General features: G+C 43.9%; 1 protein-coding gene across 1 annotated transcript; it reads left to right on the forward strand.

Annotated features, from left to right (window-relative positions):
* LOC109830109 (cytochrome P450 71A1-like) lies at positions 11,738-14,507 on the forward strand. Its single transcript, XM_020397265.1, has 2 exons — positions 11,738-12,657; positions 13,750-14,507. The coding sequence occupies exons 1-2, from the start codon at positions 11,770-11,772 to the stop codon at positions 14,365-14,367; spliced, it is 1,506 nt and encodes a 501-aa protein (XP_020252854.1). The 5' UTR covers positions 11,738-11,769; the 3' UTR covers positions 14,368-14,507.

The raw sequence follows: 15,294 nt of genomic DNA on the forward strand, positions 1-15,294 counted from the left end.
CTGAGTGGTGCAAGAAATGGAAAATTCAAAACCAATAAATATGTTGGCCATGAAAGAAGAAGAAAAAAAAAGAAGAAGCTGCCTTATAACAGGTTAGTTAAAAAAAATCATAGTTAAAGATGTAAATTCAAGTAACAACTGATAATTGCGCGAATTTTTGCTTACTTGTGTTCAGCCCCTTACGGTATTTATTTTGTCATGTATACTTTCATGATGTTATGGAACATGAATGACTATGTGACATTCTGGATGTGGACTGTGAGGTCTAGTCCTGTTCGATTTATGTGCACATTGACATTTGTAGATCATATTGTTTTGGTTGTATCTCAACAGAAATAAGGTTGATGATTTCAGCATTTTCCTCAAAGCTCAAGAAATGCAAAATCAAGTTGAAAAAGTGGTTGGCATGCTCTCACTATGACAGGTTAGTTAAAAAAAACCATAGTTAAAAATCACTGGCTCCAGTGGCGATCACTGGCGAAACCTCAGAAAGATCTCATGCTGATAAGAATACACGTATCAGCACATGAAAAGGAGACATGGAGCATGAAGGAGTTGATAAGACGCATCCTCACAAGGAATTGATGGTTAATGTTACTGCACATATGTCCAGGTAGGGCTGAAAATGAATCGAATCAAGCTCTATGGTGTTCATGTTTGTGTTCATTTAATACCTTTGGGTTGCAATTGGCAACCCTTGCGAAACTGGGCGAGGCCGAGGATCGAGTCTAGCTCAGTTTCATCCAAAACCAGAATAAGTTTACACCTGGATGGTTAGGTCCAACAACATGGAATCAGTTTAAAAGCTCATTTTTTGTCCTAAGAAAAACTGGAGCAATATTGGCCTAGCTTTTCTCAAACAATATATTTCTCATAATGGGAGTAGGATCAATCCCGTGTTGGGACAAACCCGGGGCCCAAGAGAGCAGGGTCGCAACAATAGTAAAGCAAAAGTAGAGATAAAATGATAGACACACAGATTTACGTGGTTCGACACTTGATTGCCTACGTCCATGGGCAATGATAGAAGAATTTACTATGAGAAGAAAACTCTGGAGTTACAATCTCTCTTAACAAGGAGATACTCTCTTTCTATTTTTTCTCTCTTACTCTTCTACAAGAGAAGTTGTTTCTGGGATGAGTTTTTCTTCAAGGATTTGGAGCATATTTATAGTGTTCGGAAAAAACACTATGCATAATAAAATATTAATATTACACTGTGCATCTTTTGAAATTTCCAAACTCGGTGCCTAACCCAGTGCATTTTTCAAAAGTGGGGCCCACTCTTTTGCTTTTGGTCAAAAACGTGGGCTGCTGATTTCGGTGTCTGACATCCCGTTCCTATTTTGAGAGGTTGCCACATCAAACATTAAACTATTTCATTAAGAAGATATTTTTATTCGGTTGAAGAGATATTTTTTATTTTTTCTAAAGAAGATGTGATTTTCTAAATGGCTCTTAAATTCATAACTGAAAATTATTCCTTAATATGACGCACAAATTTAATTTGAATATTCAGTTAAAAATTAATCTAGTGTTGCTTCGGGTATAAGCATGGAGGGGAATATGGAGAGAAGAGCAGGTTCGCCGTCGTGGCGAGTGTTTTCATGGCTGATTACTTCCCGGGGTTTGGATGGATAGATACATTGATGGTGAAGATGAGGAGACTGAAGAGGAACTCGAGAAAGCTTGACGAATTCTGTCAGGAGGTGATCAATCAACATTTGAAGGATGGCGAGCAGAAGGAGATTGAGCTCTGACGAGGATATCCTTGATGTTATGTTAAGGTTGTGGAAAGAAGGAGAGAAGCTCTCTTTGGATCATATCAAGGGAGCTATAACGGTATGTAAAGTCTTTTCCCTGCCTAAATATCATCTACCTAAACTTATGATATGAAAAACAATATTCGTAATTATCAACAGAAATAGGAGCATGGGAATGCTACAGTACCTCACCAGGTAGACATATTAGTATAAAAGTTCTGTCATATGCTACAGTACCTCCCCAGGTAGACAAGTTTTTCTTGAAAGAGAAATATTACTATAAAAGTTCTGCCAATATAAGCAAACAAACAAAAAAAAAAAACAGTAGAAAAGAAATGTTAGCAGTAGCAATTTGAGTGGTATCCATTGATTGGATAATTGATGCACCGAGGACTCTCTATCACTAAAATCAATGTGGTACCAATGAGATATAATGATTCCAGGAATATTTTCTTTCGGTGGACCAACTAGTGGACAGGAACTGGATAGCGTTCCCAGCTCCACGTTTCCTCATTGACGGGGCATGCATCCCAACCAAGACCTTATCCAGGAACCAACAGACATAGACATCGCCATCTCAATCAATATGATATCAATTTGATGTACCAAATTAACCCAGCAACAATGAATTCGGTTAGGTCTTATGTACCTTATGTTTTCATCCCGATAATGCTACAAGCCAGCTCACCCGGCCATTCTACTTTTACCTGTTGTAATTCTTTTTGAGAAGCAATTCGTGAGCTGTCCAGTTATAAGAGCTTACTTCCATATTTACTCTTTGCAGAACAGTTTCATTGCTGGAACGGACACATCTGCGGCGACGGTAATATGAGCAATGTCAGATCTCATGAGGAATCCGATGGTGTTTGCTAGTGCGCGGGCTATAGAGGGGGATGAGAACCCGGAGGACTTCAATCCCGATGGGTTCATTGGAATCTCGGTTGATAACAAGGGCCATGACTTCAAGTTCTTACCATTTGGTGCAGGTCGAAGAATTTGCCCAGGCATCAACTTTGGAATTGCGAGCGTGGAGCCTGTGCTTGCAAGTTTACTTTGTACTTCTAATTGGGAATTACTTCCTGGCATGAGGAAGGAAGACATCAATACGTATGTAAGTTCTTGGTGTGGTAACACACAAGAATACTGATCTCTGTCTTGTCGCCGCTAATAACTAGAATGTGACTTGAAGGAATCTTTTCAATAAACACGATGGTGTGTTCAGTTCAGGAGCACAAGGATTGCAAATAACAACAACTTTCTTATGGAGAATGGCTGGCAACTCTACAATGTAAACAAGGTTCCTAGTTGGCTGCTTGCTGTACGATGCCTTACATAAATTTCTACTTTCTGTATAATTGATACCTAATTTTTTATTTATTTTTATGAGACTAGGTGGTGCCAGAATTGAGAAAAAGCAAAATCAACAAATATATCGGCCACGAAAAAAAATAAAGAAGAAGCCGTACGTATATCACGGTTACGTGAAATCCGTAATTAAGATTTAAATTCAAGGAACAACGTAATAGCACAAAATCATTGCACATTTGTGTCCAGTCCCTCACAATATTTACTTTGTCATGCTATGCTTTTATTTATGTTAAGCAACATGCAATGACTTTGTGGCATTCTGCATGTGCATGGCCTGTGAGGTCAATACTGTTGTGCGCAGCGGAAATTTCGGCAGCACTTCGGCAGCACAACAAGAGAGATTAGATCGATAGGAATTCCCGTCTCACCAAGGAAACAAGAATCTGAAGCGGATATCTCAACCAAGTGAGATATCGGCTCTTCCTCTCATCAGTTCTAGGACTGACCTGTCGAGGGATCCTACAAGCTATTACAAATCACGACAAGAACACAACTTTTACGTGGTTCGGCAAATAGCCTACGTCCACGGGGCAAGGAGGGGGAGATCTACTATTAGAGGGAGAGATTCAATTGGGGTTTACAATCTCACAATCTAAACCCTCTCACAAACTCTCAGATCCCTCACACAAATACTCTCTCAAAGGGGGTGCACAAATCAAAGAACAACTACAAAAAAGGACTTTGCTTCTTCTCTATAAATAGCCGCCAAAATCTCTTCTGTGTTCTTCACCTGCAGCCGCAACAAGCCTAACTCCCGCAGCCGCAACTCCTCAAGATCCGGTCCTCTGCCTCAATTCGTAGCCGCCCACAAAAGACTTCAGCCTTGCACTTTGCTTCTGCAGCAGCCGCCAAAAGAAAACCAAAACAAATAAACCTCCAGCACCCTGCACTGAACCCTAGGGACAATTATTGTTCCTTTATATAGACTGCAGTCGGGTGGGCCGGCTTCTCCTTTGTTCACGCGGAAACAACCACACATGGGTGGGTCCCATGTCCCCCATGTCACAATTCTCTACCTCGGTGAAGTTTTCTCAAAACTGAGCCGACACCAAAGCAACCAAATGTCCCACTTGTTGTGACCAGTACGAACGCAATCCACAACAAGTTAAGAATCCTAACGAGAATCCAAACAATCTCACCCCCATCAAAATCAACTAATCCAAACTGGCTGCATCTGAAAGACTGCATACGTATCCTCTTGCTCAAGGAATCAAGCCGAACGTAGTTCACCCAAATGGCCTCGAAAGGCCTCAACACCGAAGAATGTTCAAAAGCTCCAAACAATGACCAAACTTCACACCTGAAACAACTTTGGTCAACATATCTGCAGGGTTGTCCTTTGTGTGGACCTTCTCTAATATCACGTCTCCATCATCCAAAACGTCACGAACAAAATGGAATCTGACATCGATGTGCTTCGTGCGCGCATGATAAACCTGGTTCTTCGCCAAATAGATAGCTGACATGCTATCACAATATACCCGAAGGGTCTCCTGTGCAATCCCCAAGTTCTCCAATAATCCCTGCAACCACAAAGCCTCCTTCACAGCTTCAGTCAATGCCATATACTCTGCCTCCGTAGTGGAGAGAGCCACTGTAGACTGAAGTGTGCATCTCCAACATACCGGTGCTCCTGCTAGTGTAAACACATATCCGCTAGTAGACCGGCGCTTGTCCAGATCCCCCGCATAATCAGAATTCACGTAACTAATACAATCCTGCCCGTTCTTCTCATTCTTCTGAAATACCAAACCAACATCCACGGTACCTTTGATATACCACAGAATCCACTTCACGGCCTCCCAATAACCCTTCCCGGGGTCGTGCATGTACCTAGATACTATGCTCACGGCCTGTGACAAATCTGGCCTTGTATACACCATCGCATACATCAAGCTACCCACAGCATTGGCATATGGAACTTTGGACATGTATTCACGGTCCTCAACTGAAACAGGTAACATCTTAGCTGATAGCTTAAAGTGGGGAGCTAATGGAGTACTCACCGCCTTGGCATTGTCATCATAACTGAATTTCTTCAGCATTTTCTGCAAGTAACTCCTCTGTGTCAACTTTAACCTCCCCTTCACCATGTCTCTCTCGATCTCCATATCCAATATCTTCTTTGCTTCTCCAAGATCCTTCATCTCAAATTCCGATGACAGCTCCTTTTTCAACTTTCTAATAGCTGAAGTATTCCTGGAAGCTATGAGCATATCGTCAACATATAACAGCAAATAGATATACTCACCATTCTGTAACTTGTGCATGTAAACACACGGGTCATATGGGCTCCTCGTGTACCCTCGGCCAATCATAAAGCCGTCGAATCTTTTGTACCATTGTCACGGCGATTGCTTCAATCCGTAAAGAGATTTCTTCAGCTTGCATACCAAATCTTCCTTTCCTACAGCTTTGAACCCCATAGGTTGTGTCATGTAGATCTCCTCTTCTAAATCTCCATGTAGAAAGGCTGTTTTCACATCCATCTGGACCAAATCCAAATCCAGCTGTGCCACCAATGCCAATAAAATACGAATCGACGAATGCTTCACAACAGGTGAAAATACCTCATTGTAATCAACGTCCCGAATGTCCCCAATAGAAGATCCTTCTTTCTTTGCATATACCCACTTGCATCCAATAGCCTTCTTACCCTTCGGTAGCTTTGCAAGTTCCCAAGTGCCGTTCTTATGAAGAGACTGCATCTCCTCCTCCATGGCTTCCCTCCACCTATTCGAATCAGAACTTGACTCTGCTTCCTTGAATGTAAAAGGAACCAAATCATCAACGACTTCTGCTGATAAAGCATATACAACCATGACATCATTATATCTAGCTGGCCGACGAATGTTTCTTCTTGGTCTATTAGCTGCAATGGACTCCTGAACATGACCCCGTTCCTGAGTCCCAACATCTACTGTATCCTCTAAATGCCCGGTTGTCATCCTATCTCCTTCCAGTGTCACCTCTGTAGGAGCCTCAATGGATACAATGCTATCTGGAGTGGGTGGAGTCACATCATCCTCCACCTGCTGCGATATCTCCTGAATCTGGTCTTCCTCCACCTGCTGAGGAACTTGAGGTTTGGGATCTTATTTATGACTAATGCAACGAGACTCGGGAGAGAATGTGGGAAAACAACTTAATGAGAAGTACTCTGACGAAGAGCATCTACAGAATCGGCTTGCACTTGAAGAAAGGTTTTACGCAATTAAGATGAAGCCGGGGAGTTCCATTCGGCGAGCTGTTAACAACTTCCACGAAGCTAATTTCGGATATGGCAATGTAATTCATGCTTGAGGATTGAAGACACGCGCGATCGTACTATCGTGTTCGTTGCCGAGGATGTGATTTTGGTACAGTTTATTCTCCACTATGATAAATGGAAAACACGGTTAGCTACCAAGCGAGGTGACCTAAGCTTTGGTGAATTATGAGTTGAGGAAAGACGTGATGGTGAACCCTCGCGGAGAAGGCTCCGGGAGATGCTTAGCAGTTCGAGCCGTTGGTCCAAACGCGTTACGTCCAGGTGATCGCTGTCAGAATCGAAGTCAGAGGTGGCCATCAGAAATATTCGTAGAATCACTGTCGCTTTGCAAAGAAAGAAGGACATTGAAGACGACTGGCGCCAAAGTTGAAAGATAACAAGCCGGGAAGGAAACTGTAACCTGTAACAAGCTTCGAGCTGAATTGTCAAGGCACGTGAGCGACAATTCAATACCAGATTCTTTCAGGCATATTCGCTGCTCTGCCACTTACCGTCAGTTCTCGGTTGCCGCTGACTCTAACGGAGTGGACTGATCGGATTCTGGTGCTACTACCATATTTGGCCACTACGGAGGGATTGTTCTGCCAGCTTTGACGAGTTGGAAAGAGGGGCTTGTCGTGCTCATGGGCCTAATGACACCGTATGCCTCACTTGACTGCGGCTAGGTACAGGTACGACTCCGGAGTGTGTGACGGGGTGACGTCGGCGAGTGAATGGCAGTAAGATCCGTTCCCTCAGTTGACGAAGAATATCATTTGCGCTGAAGCTTTGGAGCAGGCTCGGCTATAGAGGTGATTTGAGAATGCAAGCTCTGAAGGTCACGAAAGGGGTCGCATAAAGTGGGAGCCGAGCTGCACGGGAAAAAGCACCTTTACTACTTGAAGGGGCAACGACAAGTAAGAGGGCTGGCACTTTCGGATTACCTACAAGCGAGGGAAGATACTACCAGATTATCCGCAGCATCGAGACTTGGAGACACCACACTGGTGATAAGTCTGCTACGTATTGGCGAAGCCGGGGCTATTTAAGGGTGCCAAGACCTGCAAGATGGACGCTGTGTGACATTGGCATACTTGGGAAGAAGACCACGGTGCAAATTCGGGCAGCGCGGCTATTGCACAATACCAAGTATATTGGACTATTCACACAGACTGTTTGGGGCCCCTTCCAACACCCATCCACTTGGTGGCCGCAACTATTTTGGTCACTTCCATTGATGATTATTCCGCCAGCAAATCTGCGGTCTAGTGGCCGCACCGCGATGAGCATATAACATCAGTGTCCTGGATCATTTTGTGGAGTGGACTAGAAGAAAAGTGGAAAGGTGCCAGAACAGGTCAGAACGGTACCAACAACCTCTCTCGTTCGGACATGGATGAAGAGTAATAAGAGTGATCGCGTTTCTGCGCCGTTTGTGCTCGGGTCACGCAATTAGATCGATCACTCTCACAGTACGTGAACACCGCAACAGAACGGGTGGCTAAAAGGTTTGAAGCGTACAATCTGCTGGCAGAAGGTGCGAATGTATGATACACAAGAGTGTGATTGCAGATCCTTTTGGGACCGAGGCAGGTTGGTTGTATTGCGAGCGCATCTCGTGAATAGCTTGCCGGTGGCACTGCGACTACTCAAGCGGAATGACTCCGTATGGAGCGTCGTGTGCAAAGTCTCGACGAGGATAGCCTATCGACTATCGAGTCGCCGTTCGGATCTTCTGCGGTGGTCTACGCTCTATCTAACCATGCTCCAATGATGGTATAATTGAATCCGACGGGCAGAGAAAGGCAGCTCTTGTGTGGATTTAAAGATCGAGTTAAATGACTCTCAAGTTTCTGGCAATCCCAACAAGACCCAGAAGAAGTTATTAGCAGGACATGTCACATTTACGACAGGGCGTACATGATGAAACCCTCAGTTCCTCAGCAGGTGGACGGAACTGTGGATCCCATAACTTGAAGCCTTTAACTCCATCTCTAAATCCCACAAAGACTGCTTTCCTCGCCCTCGGATTCAATTTACCATCACTGACATGGTAATAAGCTGGACACCCAAATATCCGAAGCGACTCATAGTCACTAGCTACCGAACCAGACCAACGCTCCAACGGAGTCTTCCCTTGTATCGCAGTGCACGGCAATCTATTCACGAGATGGCTCGCATAAACCAACGCTTCGGCCCAAAAGGATCTTGACAATCCACTCTGTGTCATCATACATCGCACCTTCTCCAGCAATGTACGATTCAACCTTTTAGCCACCCCGTTCTGTTGCGGTGTCTCACGTACTGTGAAGTGTCGTCTAATGCCGTGATCCCGGCAAAACTGCAGAAACGGATCACTCTTATACTCTTCTCCATTGTCCGAACGAAGAGTTTTTACCTTTCTACCTGTCTGCAGCTCCACTTTCTTATTCCACTCCACAAAAATATCCAGGACCTGATGTTTATGCTTCATCGGGTATACCCAATTCCTCCTGGAATAATCATCAATGAAAGTGACAAAATAGTTGGCCCCACCAAGTGATGTGTGTTTGGAAGGGCCCCAAACATCTGTGTGAATATAGTCCAATATACCTTGGGTATTGTGAATAGCGGTGCCGAATTTCACTCTCGTCTTCTTCCCAAGTATGCAATGTTCACACAGCTCCATCTTGCAGGTCTTTGCACCCTTCAATAGCCCCTGCTTCGCCAATACCTACAGGGACTTATCACCAGTGTGTCCCAATCTCATGTGCCATAATCTGGTAGTATCTTCCTCTGTGGTAATCGAAGCTGCCAGACCCCCTGTTACTGTCTTGCCCTTCAAGTAGTAAAGGTTGTTTTCCCTGACACCTCGCATCACCACTATGGACCCCTTTGTGACCTTCAGAGTTGCATTCTCCAAAATCACCTTATAGCCAGCTGCCTCCAAAGTTCCAAGCGAAATGATATTCTTCGTCAACTGAGGAACGGATCTTACTTCCTTCAGCTCCCGAGTCACCCCGTCACACATCCGGATCCGTACTGTACCAATACCATCAATAGGGCATACGTGATCATTACCCATGAGCACGACAGCCCCTCTTTCCAACTCCTCAAAGCTGGAGAACCAATCCCTCCTAGGGCAAATATGGTATGTAGCACCAGAATCCATCATCCACTCCGTAGAGTCAGCGCAACAAACTGACGGTAGTGCAGAGCAGGAATAGCCTGAAGAATCTGTATCTGAATTGTCATCACTAGCCTTGACAACATTCACTTCCGAAGCTTGTACAGCTTTCCCTTTATTCTTCCCAGCTTTGTCTTTCAACTTTGGGCAGTCGTTCTTCCAATGTCCTTCTTCTTTGCAAAAGCGACATTGATTCCTACCAATATTTCTATGGCCACCTCTTGACTTCGATCTTGAGCGATCACCTGGACGACGGTTTGGACCACGGCCTCGAACTGCTAATGCATCTCCCGATGCCTTCTCGGAGGGTTCGCCATCACTCTTCCTCAACTCATAATTCACCAAAGCTGAGGTCACCTCCTTGTAGCTAACCGTAGTTCTTCCATTTATCATAGTGAGAACAAACGTTTCAAAATCATCCTCCGGCAACGAACACAATAGTAGCATCGCCTTGTCTTCATCCTCAACCATGATATCTACATTGGCCATATCCGAAATTAGCTTCGTGAAGTTGTTAACATGCTCCCGAATGGAAACTCCCCTCTTCATCTTGAATTGGTAAAACCTCTTCTTCAAGTGAAGCCGATTCTCAATGCTCTTCGTCAGATACTTCTCATTGAGTGTTTCCCACATTCTCTTCGCCGACGTCTCGTTCATTACGTCATAAATAAGATCCGGCGTCAAGCATGACCGAATAACTCCACAAGCCCTACTATTCATTTTCTTCCAAACCTTGTCCTCCATATCAGCGGGTTTCTCTTGTAACTCAAGAGTCTCCTCCAAATTTTGTGCATCCAAGGCGTCTATCACCTGACACCTCCACAAACCGAAATTGATCTTGCCGTCGAACTTCAGAACATCAATTTTTGTATTATTGATGCTCAGACTCTGTATCGCCTTCGAAAGAGACGATCCCGATGTGCTTGTTTCTCCCATGTTATCGATCTAATTCTTCAAATAGGAATTCTTCAGCGAATCCTTCGAACAAGCTCCCAAGTCCAACCCGGAGCTCTGATACCACTTGTTGTGCGCAGCGGAAATTTCGGCAGCACTTCGACAGCACAACAAGAGAGATTAGATCGATAGGAATTCCCGTCTCACCAAGGAAACAAGAATCTGAAGCGGATATCTCAACCAAGTGAGATATCGGCTCTTCCTCTCATCAGTTCTAGGACTGACCTGTCGAGGGATCCTACAAGCTATTACAAATCACGACAAGAACATAACTTTTACGTGGTTTGGCAAATAGGCTACGTCCACGGGGCAAGGAGGGGGAGATCTACTATTAGAGGGAGAGATACAATTGGGGTTTACAATCTCACAAATAAAACCCTATACAAACTCTCAGATCCCTCACACAAATACTCTCTCAAAGGGGGTGCACAAATCAAAGAACAACTACAAAAAAGGACTTTGCTTCTTCTCTATAAATAGCCGCCAAAATCTCTTCTGTGTTCTTCACCTGCAGCCGCAACAAGCCCACCCCCCCCAGCCGCAACTCCTCAAGATCTGGTCCTCTGCCTCAATTCGTAGCCGCCCACAAAAGACTCCAGCCTTGCACTTTGCTTCTGCAGCAGCTGTCAAAAGATAACCAAAACAAATAAACCTCCAGCACCCTGCACTGAACCCTAGGGACAATTATTGTTCCTTTATATAGCCTGCAGTCGGGTGGGCCGGCTTCTCCTTTGTTCACGCGGAAACAACCACACCCGGCTTCTCCTTTGTTCACGCGGAAACAACCACACGTGGTCCCATGTCCCCCATGTCACAATTACGTGTCCGGTTTATGTCCGCATTTGTATATTTCAATGTTCTGATTGTATCACAGCAGAAATTAATAAGGTTGGTGGTTTCGATTTTTCCTGCAAAGGTAAAGAAGATATGAAGATCTTAATTACTCCAAGAAAATTAATCAAGAAGTCTGCAATCCAAAATCACATCCCCAGCCTCAGAGTAATCGGCGATCAATCATATCGAGTTGGCAAAGTAGTCAATCAAGGACTTGATTGGCAGAATTTAATAATAGAATAAGGTAGCTAAAGAAAACTAAAGTAGTTACCACTTCAAGTAGATCTAACTTGCTAAAACAAATCAAGCTGTCTGACCTACAACTGACCCCGCCTTGATGTGAGAGTGCAGCTGATTATTTACTACGTAGTTTGTAAATATCTTTATATTGATCCCCCCCTTCTCCCCCTTCCACATATTCCCTCTTTAGGAACATGACTGTCTCAATCACAGCAGCAGTGCAACTCTTTCTCCTCCTCCTCCTCCTCCTCCCATTGCTATTCGTGCACCACAAGACCAAACCAAAGACCAAATGCAGAAGCCCACCCGGCCCGCCGCCGCTCCCCGTCATCGGAAACCTCCACCAGCTGAGCCTCCTTCTGCACCAATCCCTCTACAGGCTCTCCAAAATCCATGGCCCTATCTTTAAGCTAAGCCTCGGCCGGGTACCTGTACTTGTAATCTCTTCCCCTTCCCTAGCTAAGCAAGTCCTCAAAACCCATGACCTTGCCTTCTGCTCCCGAGCTTCCACCGTCTCCTTTAAGGAGTACACCTACGATGGCTGTGATGTTGCTGGTGCCCCCTACGGTGATTCCTGGCGAAACATACGTAAGATCTTCGTGCTCAACCTGTTGAGCTCGAAGAAGTTGACTTCATTCAGACCGGTTCAAGAGGAAGAGATTGAGGGAATGATCAGTTCGATAAGGACTCGCTCCGATACAAACGCAACGGTTAACATCACAGAGTTCGTGGTTCGTCTGGCTAACAACATCACGTTCAGGGTTGCTTTCGGTTATAGGAGCGAAGGGGAGTATGGAGAGAAGAGCAGGTTTCAAAGGCTTCTTGAATCGGGCAACGACACCGTCGCGAGCTTCTATGTTGGGGACTATTTTCCGGGACTGGGGTGGCTCGATAAGATGACAGGGAAGCTGGGGAAGATGAAAAGGAATGCAAGAGATTTGGATGAATTTTACCAAGAGGTGATTGATGCGCACATGAAGGATGGGAGAAAGGAAGATGGCAAAGAGGATATTGTGGATGTTTTGTTAAGATTACGGGAAGAAGGACAACTTACTATGGATCACATCAAGGGGGCTCTCATGGTATCTATGCAGTTTTTTTTCCCCCAAATTTACTTTCTACCGTTAGGCAGTTTAAATATTAGATAAAGAAGAAGCTTTGACTACAAGAAAAGTTGGATATTTCTTTTTTTCCCCCTTCTTTTTCTAAGAAAGTATTTTACAGATCAATATTAGTAGAGGTTTAAATGCTGAAAAGTAGAGTGAGGGTTAATCAGTTTTTCATTTTTATTTGAGTTGATCGACATGAGTCGTTCGACATTATCTTTCATCAGTCCCTCGATTCATATTTTTCGTTCAACCGTCCTGAAATCCCTTGAGCTGCATGTTTCTTTTGGCCATAAATAGTCCAATTTTGTCATTGAATGGATCTAAGTCCAGACCAAATAGATCGAACCGAAATTTTCAATTTAGAGAAAATTTGTCAAAACTGACCGAACCGCTAGGTTGCTTGCCCTTACCAATTGAAATAAGGTTTCTTTGCTTTCTTGTAAAGGGTGAAAATGTATACCGAACTTTCCCTCTCCTTACCAATTGAAATAAGGTTTCTTTGCTTTCTTGTAAAGGGTGAAAATGTATACCGAACTTTCCCTCCTGTTTCAGCTCCGCATACTTCTTCTTTGCTTTCTTGTAAAGGGTGAAAATGTATACCGAACTTTCCCTCCTGTTTCAGCTCCGCATACTTCTTGCTGCAACGAAGCTCCATCACTGATGTGCATCTGAAGCAGGTCAGACCCCCATGCTAAAAGTAGGCTTCTAACTCGATCCCAGGCTCAATTTTAGCAAAATTTCTTATTAGATCTTTGGAAGAGGACTTAAGAGTTGCTATACTATCCTTTTCTAAATGTGCATTACTGTGCAACAAAAAGACTGCTTTTTCTGGGAAAAGAAGGCAAGTGTACTAATCGAAAGGTACTTCTACCTAAAGAGAAATGCTTAATACTACTGTTGGAGAGAAAAAATGTGGTTAGGTCCTTTTCCAATTAATAAGAAAAGAAGTATATGGTGGATTGATAAAAAAAAGACGTACATATAACAGACCTTTACATGCAGAAAGAACAAACTCATGGTTATACGCCAAGAATGCAACTATAACTTAGACCTGTGCTTTTGCAGAATATTTTCGTTGGGGGAACAGACACATCATCAGCAAGCATAGCGTGGGCGATGGCAGAATTAGCAAGAAAACCAAATGTGATGAAGAAGGCACAAGAGGAAGTGAGAAAAGCGGCAAGCAAGAAAGGAAGAGTTGAGGAAAACGATCTAGCTCAGCTTCAATACATCAAATGTGTAGTGAACGAGACCCTGAGATTGCATCCTCCGCTTCCTTTGTTGGTGCCAAGAGAAACCATACAGCACTGCGAGATCAATGGCTACGACGTCAGCGCAAAGACTAGAGTGCTCGTGAATGCCTGGGCGATAGGAAGAGATGAAGACGCTTGGGAAAACCCGGAGGAATTCAATCCGGACAGGTTCGTTGGTAGCTCAGTCGACTATAGAGGACAAGATTTTCAGTTCATACCTTTTGGCGCAGGTCGAAGGATCTGTCCTGGGATACAGTTTGGAGTTGAAACTGTAGAACTAGCGTTGGCAAATCTGCTCTATGCTTTTAATTGGGAACTCCCACCAGGAGTGGAAAGAGAAAACATTGACATGCATGAAGCCCCGGGTCTTGTAACACGTAGAGCAACTGATTTGCGCCTTGTAGCAACTAACTACGAGGAGGCAAATTGATGATGCGTATATATGTAGCCTACAGCAGTAACCATAATCAATTGTCCGCTATAAAACCACACTGTACTACTTGTGTGTATTGAACATAACAGCTATATATTGAATATGTATGTCCATCATCTACCAAGCTTTCACTACTACATGTGTATTTTAATTAGAAATGCATTATCTAACCAAGAGAGCACATGAAACTTGCATGTGCAACCATGTGCTTTGAACTAAAATATAGACCATTACCGAAAGATACCTCATCTTCTATATTGCTGGAAGCCAAGCTGTCTGCTCTCCAACTGACCTCATGCATCTTCATGGATAAAACAACGTTTGGAGCGTTTGGCAACCGTGGCGTTTTTGCCGTTTCTGTTTTTATTTTCAACGAAAACAATAAAACACGTTTAGCAACCGGGCCGTATTTAACGGTTGGTTTCCACCCCCAATTCTAACAGAAGAAAGTGAGCATCTCCCTAACCTTCAACACATTAAGTAATTCGTAATAAAATGAAACTCTGAGATTGCACCCTCCACTTCCTTTATAGAAACTAAGAGAAGCAACGCAGTACTGCGAGAACAATGGTTATGATATTGATCTAAAGACAAAGAGTGTTTGCTAGAGCGCGGGCAATGGAGAGAGATGAGAACCCGGAGGACTTCAATCCCGATGGGTTCATTGGAATCTCGGTTGATTACAAGGGCCATGATTTCAAGTTCTTACCATTTGGTGCAGGTCGAAGAATTTGCCCAGGCATCAACTTTGGAATTGCGAGCGTGGAGCCTGTGCTTGCAAGTTTACTTTGTACTTCTAATTGGGAATTACTTCCTGGCATGAGGAAGGAAGACATCAATACGTATGTAAGTTCTTGGTGTGGTAACACACAAGAATACTGATCTCTGTCTTGTCGCCACGAAAAATAAATAAAGAAGAAGCCG

This window comes from Asparagus officinalis, chromosome 2 (genome assembly GCF_001876935.1).
Source record: "Asparagus officinalis chromosome 2, Aspof.V1, whole genome shotgun sequence".
Lineage (NCBI taxonomy): Eukaryota > Viridiplantae > Streptophyta > Magnoliopsida > Asparagales > Asparagaceae > Asparagus > Asparagus officinalis.